The 14523-nt window shown below is 36.4% G+C and overlaps 1 protein-coding gene across 9 annotated transcripts in view; it reads right to left on the reverse strand.

Annotated features, from left to right (window-relative positions):
- Window positions 1-14523, reverse strand: part of ZNF385D (zinc finger protein 385D) — a 447042-nt gene that overhangs the window by 192148 nt on the left and 240371 nt on the right. For 2 of the 9 annotated variants that reach the window (XR_010829220.1, XR_010829219.1), the window contains exon 1: window positions 1-10332. This exon is cut by the window's left edge and continues 26634 nt beyond it. The exons of 6 other annotated variants lie outside the window; for them this stretch is intronic. Coding sequence is in view for 1 of the 3 variants with exons in the window: in XM_066991892.1 (XP_066847993.1) it covers window positions 10348-10390 (43 nt within the window). In the remaining 2 variants the exon portion in view is untranslated. One more of the 9 variants, XM_066991892.1, reaches the window with a different exon arrangement.

The following is a 14523-nucleotide window of genomic DNA, read 5'->3' on the forward strand; positions in this document are numbered from 1 at the left end:
GCCATATTTATGCCATAGACTCTCTTGAAATAAATGTAAAAAGCTAAGGACTTGCATAATTCTAAAACTTTATCCCATTCTAATATTGTTCTTCAGAAGAAATCACCTTATTTCTAGAGCATAACGATTTATTTCTTTTGTTAAGATTAAGAGTTTATTTCCCAGAACATATTACTTCTGAATGACAGAAACCATTTCAGAATGACAAGAAAATTTACAAATTTGTATCAACACTGAAAACAGCTTTGACATCAAAATAAATTTCTATTCTTTTGACTTAAAAAATAAATCTGACACTTTCTAAAACAATTTAGCCTTTTCTATTAAGAAACAAGTAGAAAGGCTTTCCAAGAATTTTTAAGACAAATTTTCTAAGGTAACTTTCTAAGCATACCGTTATTTTCAGTTTTATTGAATCAAATTAAAAAAAAATCCTTAAAGGAAACAAGATGCACCATTTTTTGTTGTAGTTTCTTAGGTCCATAGTTTTCATGACTGAGGACTGGGGCTTTTGTTCTGAAATAGCACCAGTAAAATGTTGACACCGTTATTAAAATGATACTCATTATGAGGAAAAATATGCTTATTATCCATGCTTGTAAAAGTATGAACTGCCACAAAATTTAAGTAAAACCCAGACCACCAAATTTTAGAGAACAGACATTTAACCTCTGCTGGAAATATTTCACATTTCCTGCTTTACAGTGGTGGTTTTGTCAACTCTTCTCCAACTAATGCAGAGCTTAAGCAGAGATCCACACTGAAGGATTTGCAGAATCAGGAACCACTAGAAATTCCCCTTGGTATTACTGGAACTCAATGCAGGAGCCAGGGAGGCACAGCCTTAAGGCTCTTCCTGTTTCCACAGTTCTCATCATTCTGGAATGGTTCCTTAGGAAATCTAACACCAAGTATAAATCCTACCAAAAGTCAACTCATAGGATCTTTAAGGCATTTGAAATCTGAATCTCAGTTGATCTGCTAGAGCCCCTCACTAAATAACAATGAATAACCTATACTAGAAGTTCAAGACTATGTTATCTAGAATAGAGAATAAGCCTTTAAATTATGAGTATTAGCTGTGAATCCTTCTCCTAGGAGTCTTTTAGATCACCTAAACTACCAAGGATGGTGTAATCGTTACACGCTCACTGTATAAACGGCAGTGGTGAGAAATGAAAATTGAAGCACAGAGAGCAATGCAACCATTTGTTTTGAAGATTCAATTACCAATTCTGTACAGAACTTGATTCACTACCATTTCTGACACTGTTTCCTATTGTTGTGGCTCAAAATTTATGAGAAACAGCTTTGGCTTTTCTCTAAATGGATCCAAACTGGTAGGCTTCCTGTCACTTAAAAAGCATACAAAGTCAATGTTTAAGCAACAGACACTTTCAGATAAATAATGCAAAGTACTCGAAGCTACTAGTGTAGTTGGCAGAGAGAACTTGCTGTTATATATCCTGGCTTGTCTCAGAGAATATATTAGACTTCATATGCAGTATATTGCACATAAAGCAAACAAGACATTACAGTCATACCCCATGAAAGTTATTTTTATGGAAATAAACATATAATATTTTCGCAATATTCATCGCTTTGGTAGTTATGCCCTATACCTCATTTGACAATGAATGTAAAATTAAGTTAGATTTGAATTAGTTAAGCTTATATCAATGATTAGCTAAGCTGATATCACTGCCTCTTTTAAGATTGCTCTCTAAGCTAAACCACAAGATCTCTCTAAATTGAACCAAAGCCTAGTATAAACAACACTTTTATAATAAAACTGTTGTTGAAGCTGCTTTGAGGTATCGCAGTGATTGCCAGGAGAGGTTTAGTCACTTTTGAGAAAACACAGCAGACTGTGTTTGCATAGTACTTCACATGGTTCTTGCCAGAGAGGCAGATAGTACAATCAGTATGGAAACCCCATACTCTTATCTTGTTGCCTGCAAATACTATTTTTAAACTACTTATATTTTAACTACTGTTTAAAAAAAACAACTACCACATATACATTTGTGCCTTCAATAATGCCTGTAGTATACAGATTGGTGATTCAAGCTGTTGTACGTGATATACTAAAATAAGGAGTATTACATTTTAATCATTTAAAAGTGTTGAGTAAAAAAACCAGCATCAGAACACAAATGTTTTTTGCCTGTGGCCAATTCAAGTTCATGTCACATTAATTTGTATCCAATTACATCCAATAGGGTTTGCCCTTTCTTAACCTAGATGACTGAAATGTGGAAGTAAAAACAAAACCAGAAATAAGCATTGAATAGCCAAGCAACAATGGTGTGACAGACCACAACTGTAAGTAGCACACAAATTACTCAAGATAAAAAATATATATGCACAGTAAAAGGTGACATAACATCTTGTTAATTGACAGGGAGGCATAACTTCTCATCTTCTCTAGACAATACATAAATTTGGTTGAGCCAAAAAAAGTTGTGCGTGCAGAATAAGGCATTTAAATTTAGATCTCTTCCTCTGTGATTCAAAAATGACAAGGAATAACACTACATTTTCCTATAGTCATATTTTCTTCCTACATTTCTGAGACTTGTCCCTCTAGATGTAAAGGATCAGAGTTCCTCCACCATTTAATTAAATTAGGGAGGAGCATGCCTGTATAGGAATGTAAGCAGAGGAAGAGCAAGAGCATTGCCTACTGTAGTAGCTTTCCCAGTGTCTAATGGTGACTATGGCATGAATGTAACACCAGATGATCATAGAATGGTTTGGGCTGGAAGGGACCTGAAAGACTATCTAATTCCAACCCACCTGCCACAGCCAGGGACACCTTCCACTAGACGAGGTTGCTCAAAGTCCCATCGGGCCTGACCTCGAACACTTCCAGGGATGGGGTATCCACAGCTTCTCTGGGCAACCTGTTCTAGTGCATCACCACACTCAGAGTAAAGAATTTCTTCCTAATATTTCATCTAAATCTACCTTTTTCAGTTTAAAGTCATTACTCTTTGTTCTATCACTACACCCCAAAGAGACTTCCCCAGATTTTCTGTAGGCCTCCTTTAGGTACTGAAAAGCTGCAATAAGGTCTCCTTGGAGCCTTCTCTTCTCCAGGCTGAACAACCCCAGCTCCCTCAGACTGTCTTCATTGGAGAGGTGCTCCAGCCGTTTGAACTTCCTCATGGCCCTCCTCTGAACTCACTCCAATAGGTCCATGTCCTTATTGTGCCAGGGCCCCGGAGCTGACCATAGTACTCCAGGTGGGGTCTCACAAGAATGGAGCAGAGGGTGAGAATCCCCTCCCTCAGCCTGCTGGCCACGCTTCTTTTGCTGAAACAGTTGGCTTTCAGAGCTGAAAGCACACATTCCCAGCTCATGTTCAAGCTTCTCGTCTACTAAAGCCCCCAGACCCTTCTCCTCAGGGCTGCTCACAAATGATCAGAACAGCCACTTCACACCACCAGGGCACTGCTTCTAGGAAGGACATTGTAGTCCTGACAGTGTTAAGTGAGAGCAGTAAGAATTAATGCAAAACCTATGCCATAGTTTTCCTAAAGAAAAAAATCATTTTCACTTTTCTGATGTTCATAATATAGTTGAAGGAGGTAATTAATTACTCCTCTGTAAGTGCAGCTGGGATGGAAAAAGAACATGAAGACTAACCTATCCAAATCTATTTCCTGTGAAGCTTTAGTGTGCTTCTGGCCTAAGTAGCTATCTATTCTAAGTAACCTTTACCAAGATGGTCAGACAGATCTAATCAAAGGCATATTGCCATACAAGGAAATCTCAACAGAAACTACCACAATTCTGCATAGAAATCCTTTACCTTCACTGTCTCTGTATGTGGGAGTACTGAAAGGAGTAAAATTCACTTAGGTTTGAATTGAGAAGAACACTTGAAATATGATTCAACTTCTTAACTTCCATTGATGGTGACAGGACATTGATTTCAGTGAGAAGCAGTATGAAAATCCAACGAAACTATGATAAAGTAGACTATAGTCAATGCAAATTACTTTTTGATGACAGGTGACAATTCACATTTTTGCAGCAAGGGAATGATTCCTTTTCTTATTGGGATTTAGGCTGCTACCCACTTTTGTCAAGGTGAGACCACATGCTAAAAGTTACTACCTCACTCCTGAAAACTCTGGATGTGGTCCTGGGCAACCTGCTCCAAGTAGGTGTACGTGAGCAAGGCAGTTGGGTCAGATGACTTCCAGCTCTCCCTTCAAAACTCAACTATTCTGTGATTCTGTGAACTCATTCAATTTTATACCACGTTAACATCAATACCTCATTCAGTTTCAACACAAGATGGAATGCCTTCCATAGTAGAGAAAAACTAATACACATAATAAGTATGTACAGTCTCCATACTTGGAGATTTTGAAAGGCTGGATAAAGCCCTGAGCAACCTAGACTGATTTGACAGTTGACTCTGCTTTCAGACAGAAGTTGGACTACAGACCTTTTGAGACCTTCCAACCTAAATTATGCTATGATCCTTAAAAATGTATAGAAGCTATAGATTTTTCCACCAAATCAATATCATCACCTTCTATATTATTTATCTTGAAATCAGAAAATAATTAAAAATGAATAAGGCAGATGTTCTTAGAAGTGAAATGAACCATTTTTTAGATGAAACAGAATCATTAAGGCAGCTACAACTGCTCTTTCTACTCTTTGTTCTCATCAAGTCTTGTTTTAAATTATTGTAATTGCCTGTGGTAGCAAATGTGTCCTAGTACGTGCATACAAGTCAGATCCTAGTCAAAATCCTCTGTATAGTAGATGAATATTCATCATCACTGCATTTATGAAGCAACTATTCACAAATATTTGTTTGCCAAGGCGAGTTTCAAAGTTTTCCCACCTACTACAATTGTGAAATAATTCAGACAAGACTCATTTGTATTTCACTTCTCATTACGTCAGTGGCAGGACCTGCCTCCATAGAGGAGCTATTGCAAAATACTGTTGTTCCCTTCAGAACCACTCTGTTGTGTGTAACTCTTTTACTAACACTCTCCCCACACACATAATGCCTATTTGCAACTAAATCTCTGCCCGCTTTTAGAGCAGGCTGTACTGGGCAAGCATCTTCAGAGTACGTCCCTGAATTTTCACAATGCTCTAATAATATCTAAGCTACCCAGGCACTCGATTCCCCCAGCGCTTTCTGACTGCCATGAGACCCTGAGAGCGAAACGTCACAATAGGTGCAGCCTCCCAAGTTAAACCTATCTCCCTTCTGCACCCAAGGCAAGGAACCTCTCAGCACACCCAAGAATGCACACACCTCGCTGCACTGCAAAGCCAACTCAGCCAGGTCTAAAGCACAGATAAAAATTAGGTGCTTAAGCAAATAGAGCCAAGATGTAGCTCCTTCCAGTTCAGGCACAAGGGTGTTGATTTACTGGGTCAACCTTGAAAACAAGAAGTCAGGAAGCTCAACAAAGTGAGTCATTGGTCCAGGTCCTAACAGGGTGTGAATATCTGGAAATTTTCTCCATAAAAAAACTAGCGATACTGCTATTCATAAGGGGTCTAATTTTGGGTAAGAAAGTCTTGGGTATAGGTTCAATGGATATAATGGATCAGGCATACTCCTTTAATGAACCGTCAACCACACAGCATTTTGGATATGTTCATAGCTATACTCTCAGTTCTTTCATCCTTCTTTGTCAGAACCAATCGTTTTGCATTCCTTGACACCTGTTATATCTGTTCTGATTCTTCATGTAGTTTGGTTTAATAGTTATATAATTATATATGACAGCTGAAATACTAAAGGAATTTCACATAAACTCAACCAGGAGCAAAAATTGAAAGTTTTTATGAAGAAAGAGGAGATAGTGCACAATAAAATTTCAGCCCAGTGACACATGAAAAATAAATAATTAATGAAGCATTACACATTTCATCTACGATGAAGCAATATGATAGCAGCAAGATGGGAGACAACACATTTGTACTATAAGTATTATATAAGATTCTGTCTTATGCAAGTCATTTATACAGGTACATTATTCAGAGCTATTCTGCTCCATGCATTTTTAATTGTTTTATTTACATGATAAAACGTGACTTTCAGCCTAAACTAACACTAAAATGTAAATCTTGATATAAGCTATAATTAAAATGAGAAAAAAATGTGTGGCAATGACAGCTATCAGTGAAGGGTAATGATTCAGAGAAAAATCAATCAGGTGAAAAATTAACTAGCTATTACAAATAAATAACTTAGCACAACTGGTAAATTCAAAGTAGCAACTGAAGTTCTCTTTGGAACCAAAGGAGGAACAAGCAGAGCATTTTCCTATACTGTTCATTTCACTATTTCTTATTTCAATATCTGCTTCCTGACTACCCCATTCAGTGCAAGTTCTTAAATTTTTACATGAATCAGACAGAAAAACTGACAGAGCCTTAGGATTTTAACTATGGAAATAGTAAAACTAAAAATAAAATGAACAGCTTTGGACTTATTTCTGAAGGTAATTTGTATTCACCCTGCAAAGTACAATAATCTGACCTTTAGAAAGAAAAATGATTACTGGATATTAGGAACCTCACAAATTACAATCATATTGCTTCTTGAAGCACAGAGTAAAAACATAGTTTCTGTACTAAGAAACCTTGATTTTTCAAAGCAAGCCTGCAGCCTCAGTATTGAATTATGTCTTGAACTCTGATGGGTTTTGTCCTACAAATAGAAAAGGAAAACACTTTCATGTTCACAAAATCTGTCTAGAAAATTTCAAAGTTATTTTCCAGTGGGCAGGGAAGCTATTTCTGTAAAACCATCATTTTCTGAAGTACAATTGTAATTTCATGATGGGAGTAGCTTAAGTTACAACTCCTTCCCTCCCAGATGGGAGACTCTTGTCACTGTATTAAATGTAAAGACTTTTTTATTTTTTTTTTTTTTTAAAGAGTTGCTGTTTCTCCTCTACTAGGCAAGTTAGTAAGGAACTCTAACTGAAGCAGGAGTTAATAAAGAAGCAGACAATCTCAGCTCTTTTTTTTTTTTCACTTGGTTTTCTACTGCATGTGAAACAAGACTATGTACCGGTCAGAAGATCAGAAAAATAATACAGGAACTGTGAAGGCTGGAAAACTTAAAAATATAGAAATAATTAAAAATTCTAATACAAATCTCTGAGGGAAAAAAAAAAAAAAAAAGAATGTTGCCTTTTTTTTTTTCCTTAACCTTCTTACGTGGGAGAAACATATTTGTCCTTATTTGATAAATTTGCAAAATGAATCAAACAAACAAATCCTTAACAGTTTTAACGAAGTTTTAGTTTGTGAATGGTAGCAATACTCACATAACCAGAGCTTTCTAAAGCAACAAGAACCACCAACAGCCCTGTGTTGTCTCTTAAGAGTCCATTCAAATGGATAGAAAATGACTGTCTAGTCTCATTCATCCTCATGAAACCCAGAAGTTTGTTATTGCCACTTCAGCCCTGCAGCTGTCAACTGAGAAGCAGCACAAAGTTCTTTTCTTGCTATTCAGCCCTGGAAGAGGTTGTGGAAAAAGCTAACGAGATAACATGAACCAGAAAAATGGCAGATTACAGGCAATACCTGGCCTTATCCGTTACATAAAAAGAATTTACTCAGCACTTAAAAAAATCAGAAGTTCAGAGAGTCTTGAAATAGATGTATATATAAGGTGTATCTACAGATAGATAGAAATACACTTAAAAAGATGAAGTAGTTACTAGTAAAAAGAGAATCATTTAAAGGGAATTTCCTCCTCCAGGCTATTCCCTATCAACAAGGAATATCTCCTCTTGGAACAGTAAAACAACGCATAGATTAGAAAAGTTTTTATGTTTGTTTTGGTTTCATTTCTTTAAACTCATACCGCTATAAGCTTGGCATGTATTGGCAGGTCAAACAAATTTCTGTTTCTGTCTAGGACTGATCAGGTGGTTTTGCCTCTTTTCATAAAGCTGGAATTGGCAAGCAATGCTAGTAATCATGACTTTCAGATTTAATTGTTGCAACTCATTTAGGAATGCAGCCACAGAGCCTGAAAGCGTTCCAACTGGTAAAAAAGCCTGTCTGCTTAGCAACGGGGATACAATGAACTGGATCATCTGAGTGCTTCTCTTGCTGCACTTGCTCTCTACTGATTTAAGAATCCAGTCTGCTTACTTGTGCAAAGAGTCCCTGGAGACTGTAACTACCACAGGAGTTAGGCCCATGTAATTCTTCCTCAGAAAACATAAGCTACTTAAGAATTCACTGCCACCTAAAACCAGTATTATTTGAATTAAATTTCACTAAGTACTTTACATATACGCAAACGACACATCTATAAATCAGAACGCAAACAGAAGTTAAACCTACACAAAATGTGAAAACTATGTACTACTTCTGCTACAGCACGGAAAGAAATACGACATTTTATATTAGGAAGCAACAGAATCAGCACTAAAGGAAGCACTGACACACAGCCATATGTTGATGAGGTCAGCTACGTACACAAAAATCACATCAAAGTCAAGTAATAATAAAAACAAAGTTTACCATTTTTAGTTTACATCCCCTGTTGTATTCTTTTACCTTCCAAAACAATAATTTGGTTGTATTTATGCCATATATTAAACTCACTTAATTTGCAAATAACTATTTCACAGACTTTCTTGGAAATTGTGCAATATTGTAACAGGGCATAAAACTTCTTAGTATCAGTCTTAGTCTGGTTACAGCAATTTCACACCTTGCTGTAATCAATTGTGAAATCTCTATATCACATTTATCCATCTCTTACACCCCTCCCCCAGAAGCTCCCTGCAAGCCAATTAAGAGTAATTAGCTCATCAAAGCAAGATTTTTTTTTTCCCCTGATTCTCCATGCATTTAATTCAGGTGTGTAACGCCTGTCTCCTCTTTGCATGTGCCGGCAATTTAATTTTACATTTCCAAGAGAAATACTCAAAAAAAAAAAAGTCATCAAATATTGTTCATCACCATTTAGACGAGAAGTACTTTTGTATCTTTGCATGTATGTAAAGCACTGTGTACAATCAATGAAAAAATATACACCTTCATCAGATTTGAAACCTTCCGACCATGAATAAGAAAGTGTTCTTTCATAATCTGTAAGAAATATGATCACAAAACAGTAATTTACAAGACCAAAATGTAGATTTATGAAAGTTCTGTATTTTCTTCTAAAGTAAAGCAGTAAATAGCAAAGCTACTATGAAGCAAAGGACCAGAAAGGAGTCTGTGGGGTGTTCAAATGCCACCTCAAAACAGCAAACACAGAAAAAGGAGTAAGCAAATCAATTACAACACAAGCTAGTTCTTTTTAATTTGCAGTCATTTTTCCAGCCCATTCCTCAGAAGACTCCCCAGTGCTGCCATTGCAAAGGTCTTAAAAGTTTTATGTGTTCTTTTTTCTTGATATATTTTTCTATTCTTAGCTTTCTGTTCCTGGCCACCTTTAGCTGTCAGGCTGACAACAAGCAATAACCCCTTTTCAAAAAGATGGAAAAAAAAATATAATAGCTACTGCAGCCTTAGGATAGGAACTACTTAGAAGGCGGCACTTTAATTAAGACAGAAAATAGCAAGTTTATTATTCATTCTCTGCTCTCTGTGACACCCCGAACCATTGCCAGTCCCCACATAAACCTCTCTGTCCAGATTTTTTTGGGGTCTGTTCCTGCCTTAGCAGTTTTATTCAACAAGACCATACCATCCTTTCATCACTCAGTGACTCTTTTGAACAACTGCAGAAACACACAGTTGATGCTAACCCAGGCAGAATGACTGTGAAGCCTACAGGTTTATTCATGCCAGTGTGAAAAAGATACCCACATCAACTTAGGTATTTCTGTGAGAGGTGAGAAGGGGTACCCAAGGACCTCAGAGTAGCATCGGAATCTCCTTCCCAAGTCATCCTTGCTTGCTAGTTGAACTAAACCTATCAGAATTCTGAGAAGTAAACATTTGCTCCCAAATTATTTAATAGTTACTGCTACCAGTGGGTTTGTCTGAAAGGGTTCTTAAAAAGCAGTTTCCAGGTACTTTTAAAGGCACATTTCTGAGTCTTAAATAAAATTCCAGGACTGTCATATTCTTGCTTAAATTTCAGGTCAAGGAAGCTGTTCAGCTTTAACTCAACATCTTTCTGAACAATGTCAAGAACATCACAAAGTGCCAAACCAACTAGAGCTGTATGAAGCTGATAAGAGAGAAATATAACGTTCACACAAAAATCAAGCTGGAAATCAATAGGGGAGCCTGGATTTAAACTGAAAGTCATTTTTATAACTCAGCTGTTAATATCAGAGGTAGCCTGGAAGCTTACTGCCATGTGCTTACTTGGGATAAGCTCTGAGACTCTTTTCTTGCATGCCTTCACCATCTTCTGGCTTGCACTCAAGAGTGGAGATTATAACTAATTGTTTGCTGTGGACATGGGACCAAGTTCTCCCCCACACCTGTGGTTACTTTGTTCTAGCCAAAGGCATGACTGCAACATCAATAGCATTGGCAGCAGCAAAGTGGAAACTCCTCAGGCATGAAAGAATGACAGATCTCCTTCTCCCACCACCACCCTGCAATAGCACCCAGCAGATGATGACTCACTCACGTATTTCTTCTGCACAGTAGATGCCAAGCAACAAGGACCCATAGCCAGCCAATGCAGTTTAAGGCAGTCCTGAGTATGGTCTGAACTATATGAGGGATTGAGATAGGAAAAATGAGTACTTTGAACCTGTTCCTTCCCTGCATCCTCGCCAACTGTTCCTGGTAGATATAGGACATAATTAAGAATAAAATTAATTAAATATTTTGATTTCCATTACACCGTTCAGTAATGAATTCTATTATTTCACCAGCTCTTCAGAAGTTATCACCTTGAAATTACTGCAGATTGCAAATAATTTGAAATTCTTACCTCAGGGTTTTAATGAAATAGGAGTGTGCTTATATAACCATGTCTGATGCTTTGGGCAGTTTAAACATTTGGCTCAAGGACACTCACATCTCCAAAGAGCTTGAAGTTATCACTGTGTTTGCAGTTTCTAACAAACTAGCACAGGTTATTTCATAGTGTAAAATAAGTAGTGTCTCTCTTTTTGCATCAACATATGTGACTAGCAAATTCTCCTACAGCTTTTCATTCACATATAATGTAATTGCACTAAAATTATAATGATGAAGCAGGTTAAAAACAATTATTAATACAATTATAGTTTCCAACAGAGTGGCAATTATTTGTCCGTTTATGTTCAGTTCTATAGTGTATTCATGTATACATTTTTTTGAAAAAAATTAATGGACTCCTAGGAATTCAAGATAAGTGTTCCATCAAATTTACTCAGTCCAGTTTGAGGTATTTACTATATATTCCCTTTCAATTTATTAATTTTTGATGGAACTGAAGATTACATGGGCACTCATGATCAAACCTTTTTTTTTTTTTCTTTTAAATATAACATCCCTTTAATGCGTATGTTTCTCAGCTAAAAAAAGACACAACATACATATCCTACACATCAGATGAGTATCCGGTAAGACAGGCTGTCCATCTTAATCAATTACAATGGTCTCAGTCCATGGAAGCTACAAGTCTGCCGTAGAACCATCTCTTTGCAAGGATGATTGTAACTAGCAAAACAGGAACTGTAAATACAATCTTTGATCATTTCTAAAATACATAAATGAGAAGAAAAAAAAAAAAGACAAATTTTCATAAATTCTCCAGCTCTATTCCTGCACTTTGTATGTTGAGTTTGTCAGCAAGCAGTTTGTTTTAATTCACTTCCTTCTGCAACAGGCCTTCTCTCAAGATCTACTCAAGCATTACTGTATAAAGATGAATTTTCTGGCCCAAGGAGATCAGTTTGCATAGTCAATAACAATACCCCAGAAGTTAACCAGAAGACTCAACATACGAAACCAAATTCAGTAACAGTATCATAACAGAAAGCCCATATTCACAGATAGCTTCTTTCCAAATAATATGCTGCAAAATGCAAATGAAGCAAATAATACCTACATATGATCTAAATCAGATTTATCCCACTATGTGGCACAAAGTCACAACAGAAACAACACTGTCTCATCAGTGCCCCTATGGGATACAGTTGCTTAGATTTATTGAAAGTCAATTTATGTAAATAGACTGAACAGAGCTACATCAAACCTGGATTGAACCTGTCATTCTATTGTGCAATCATTAATTATTTAAATACCTAATGATGCATGGCACAAACCCCTCAATTTTAGCCAAGCATTCACTCTATGTACTACTTCCCAATCATCATGAAATGGAGTGTTTCTCCTCTCACAGTAATATAGGACATCTGTGCAAATCACAAAGCATAAAGGAAATGATTAAAGGTAACCAGTTAAATCCAAGCTATGTTATTATATTGGACCTGAACCATGTTTTGGGATCTGAGACTTATCTGCACTCCAAATTAAGGCTCAAGACATCTAGATACAAAATCATTTCCAAGAACTATACAACTGTCAAACAAAGTTAAGTAGCTGTTAACATTATATTGATTTAAAGAACAGTCAGGTTAGGAATTACAATGAAAAGGCCAATGATATGGCTATCGTTATTTCTGTCACACCCATGTCTAAAGACACCGTACAAGATTAGGTAGTAGATGAAATATAGAACCAGGCTCCTCATACTAGATCTCACTGGTTCAGGGCTACTTTTAAAACTGCTTAGATGCTTACAGCAAATAGCCGCAATTGTTTGGGGGCAGATGACATGACACATGAAAGGAAGATGAAATACTGTATATTTTTATATTGGTAATGAACTGGATGAGAATGGAAGTGATTACAGGTTACTGCTCAGGTATGCTCATACTGATGATACAGGAGATTTGAGCTACTTGCCTAACATCACCTGGGAAACATGCATTAGACTCAGAAATATATATAAGGTCATTATACTCACAAGAGTATTTTCTTATTATGTTATTTATAGAATTAGAAATTTTGTATTAAGAAAAAAGTAAAATCTCTCCCACTGCACAGATTTACCTCACAGAGACATATCTGACACAATCTCTTTTTCATAATGTATGTTACCTGCTCGTTCTTAATACTTCTTTCAGCTTGATAAGGAAAACACATTAGCAAGCTGAATAATGACTTTGCTCCCTTTCATTTTCCAGTTGTCATGTGTTTGCATGACATATAAATGGTTGAGTTACAAACCAGTATGGGAATGCATTTAAAAGTAATCCCTCTGTCTTATTTCTGTAAGTTTCTACATTTCCTAAAATAAATAATTAAATAAAAATTAAAAGTAATTAAAAATCTAAAACTTTTTCGGTGTTGCTTCACATGGTACTTGTATGTTCCTTTGTTGATAATCCTAATACAGCAACACACCGTTTCTGCTAGATGTTATGCTCATCGCTACTATTAACGTGGGAAATTACTATAACCCAAGCAGTAATTTTCTGGGCTGTTTCTTAACTGCTGGCAAGCAAGCATATGCCCAAAAGTGCTTGCGCTCCTGGACCAGTGAGATCAGACTCATGTGTGGAGCATCTCTCTGTGGCAGGCACTTGGATTTTCCTGTCATGGGAACCAGAATACATAGAAGGGACACTAATGGGTGTCCACATTACAGCCACGAATAATCAGACAATAGCTAATGCCCGCAGTGGGACTTAAGAGCTGGAAACACTTCTGTGTCTTCCTGATGTGGTCTCCTTTGCTTAGGTGTACATGTGCGTGTGTTAATAATTACTAATTTGTAGCTTTATACCGTCCTTAAAGTATTACCAAGGCAGATAAAATTTATTATCCCTCTTTAGAAATGTGGAAACTGAGACAGGGTAATAATAATATTAATTTAAGATGTGACTGCAGTCCCAAAAATAGAATTTGTGTCCTTTCACCATATTAGGTATGAATGGCCTAGCAAGGGATTAAAAAGAGCTTTAAATAAAACTAGGAATTCTTTAGCTCTTCTGCTCTAAATATGATCTTCACTGTACCTAAGTTTACTTTTAGTTTTTATCTTTTAAAGTATTATTTTTTTATAATTACTTTCCCCTGTAATCTGACTTGTTAATGACATTCATATATATATTTGCTAAATTAAGAAGCACTGGAAAATTTACACATTTTTTTTTCCCTCTGGGATTTAAAACTAAATTGTTCAAAGCAAGAAAACAGTAAATGGTAATTATCATCCAGGTAATCCTTACAACTGGAAGCTTTGAAATCTTTTCATTAGTCAATTACTAATGCACCAGACACAGGCAATCACATCTAATTGTTTGTATGTCACGATGTTATTTTCTATCACAGTATCACAGTATCACAGATTTCTAGGTTGGAAGAGACCTCAAGATCATCGAGGTCATCATTCTATACATATATGCATGCGAGCATATTTACATATTTTTTGTTATCTAGAAGAGCATGAAATCTATTGAGTGGATTCTTGTCCTAGCTCTAAAAATATAGCTTTCATCTATTAATCTTTATAATTTACCAAGTACAAAGGAC

This window comes from Anser cygnoides, chromosome 2 (assembly GCF_040182565.1).
Source record: "Anser cygnoides isolate HZ-2024a breed goose chromosome 2, Taihu_goose_T2T_genome, whole genome shotgun sequence".
Classification (NCBI taxonomy): domain Eukaryota; kingdom Metazoa; phylum Chordata; class Aves; order Anseriformes; family Anatidae; genus Anser; species Anser cygnoides.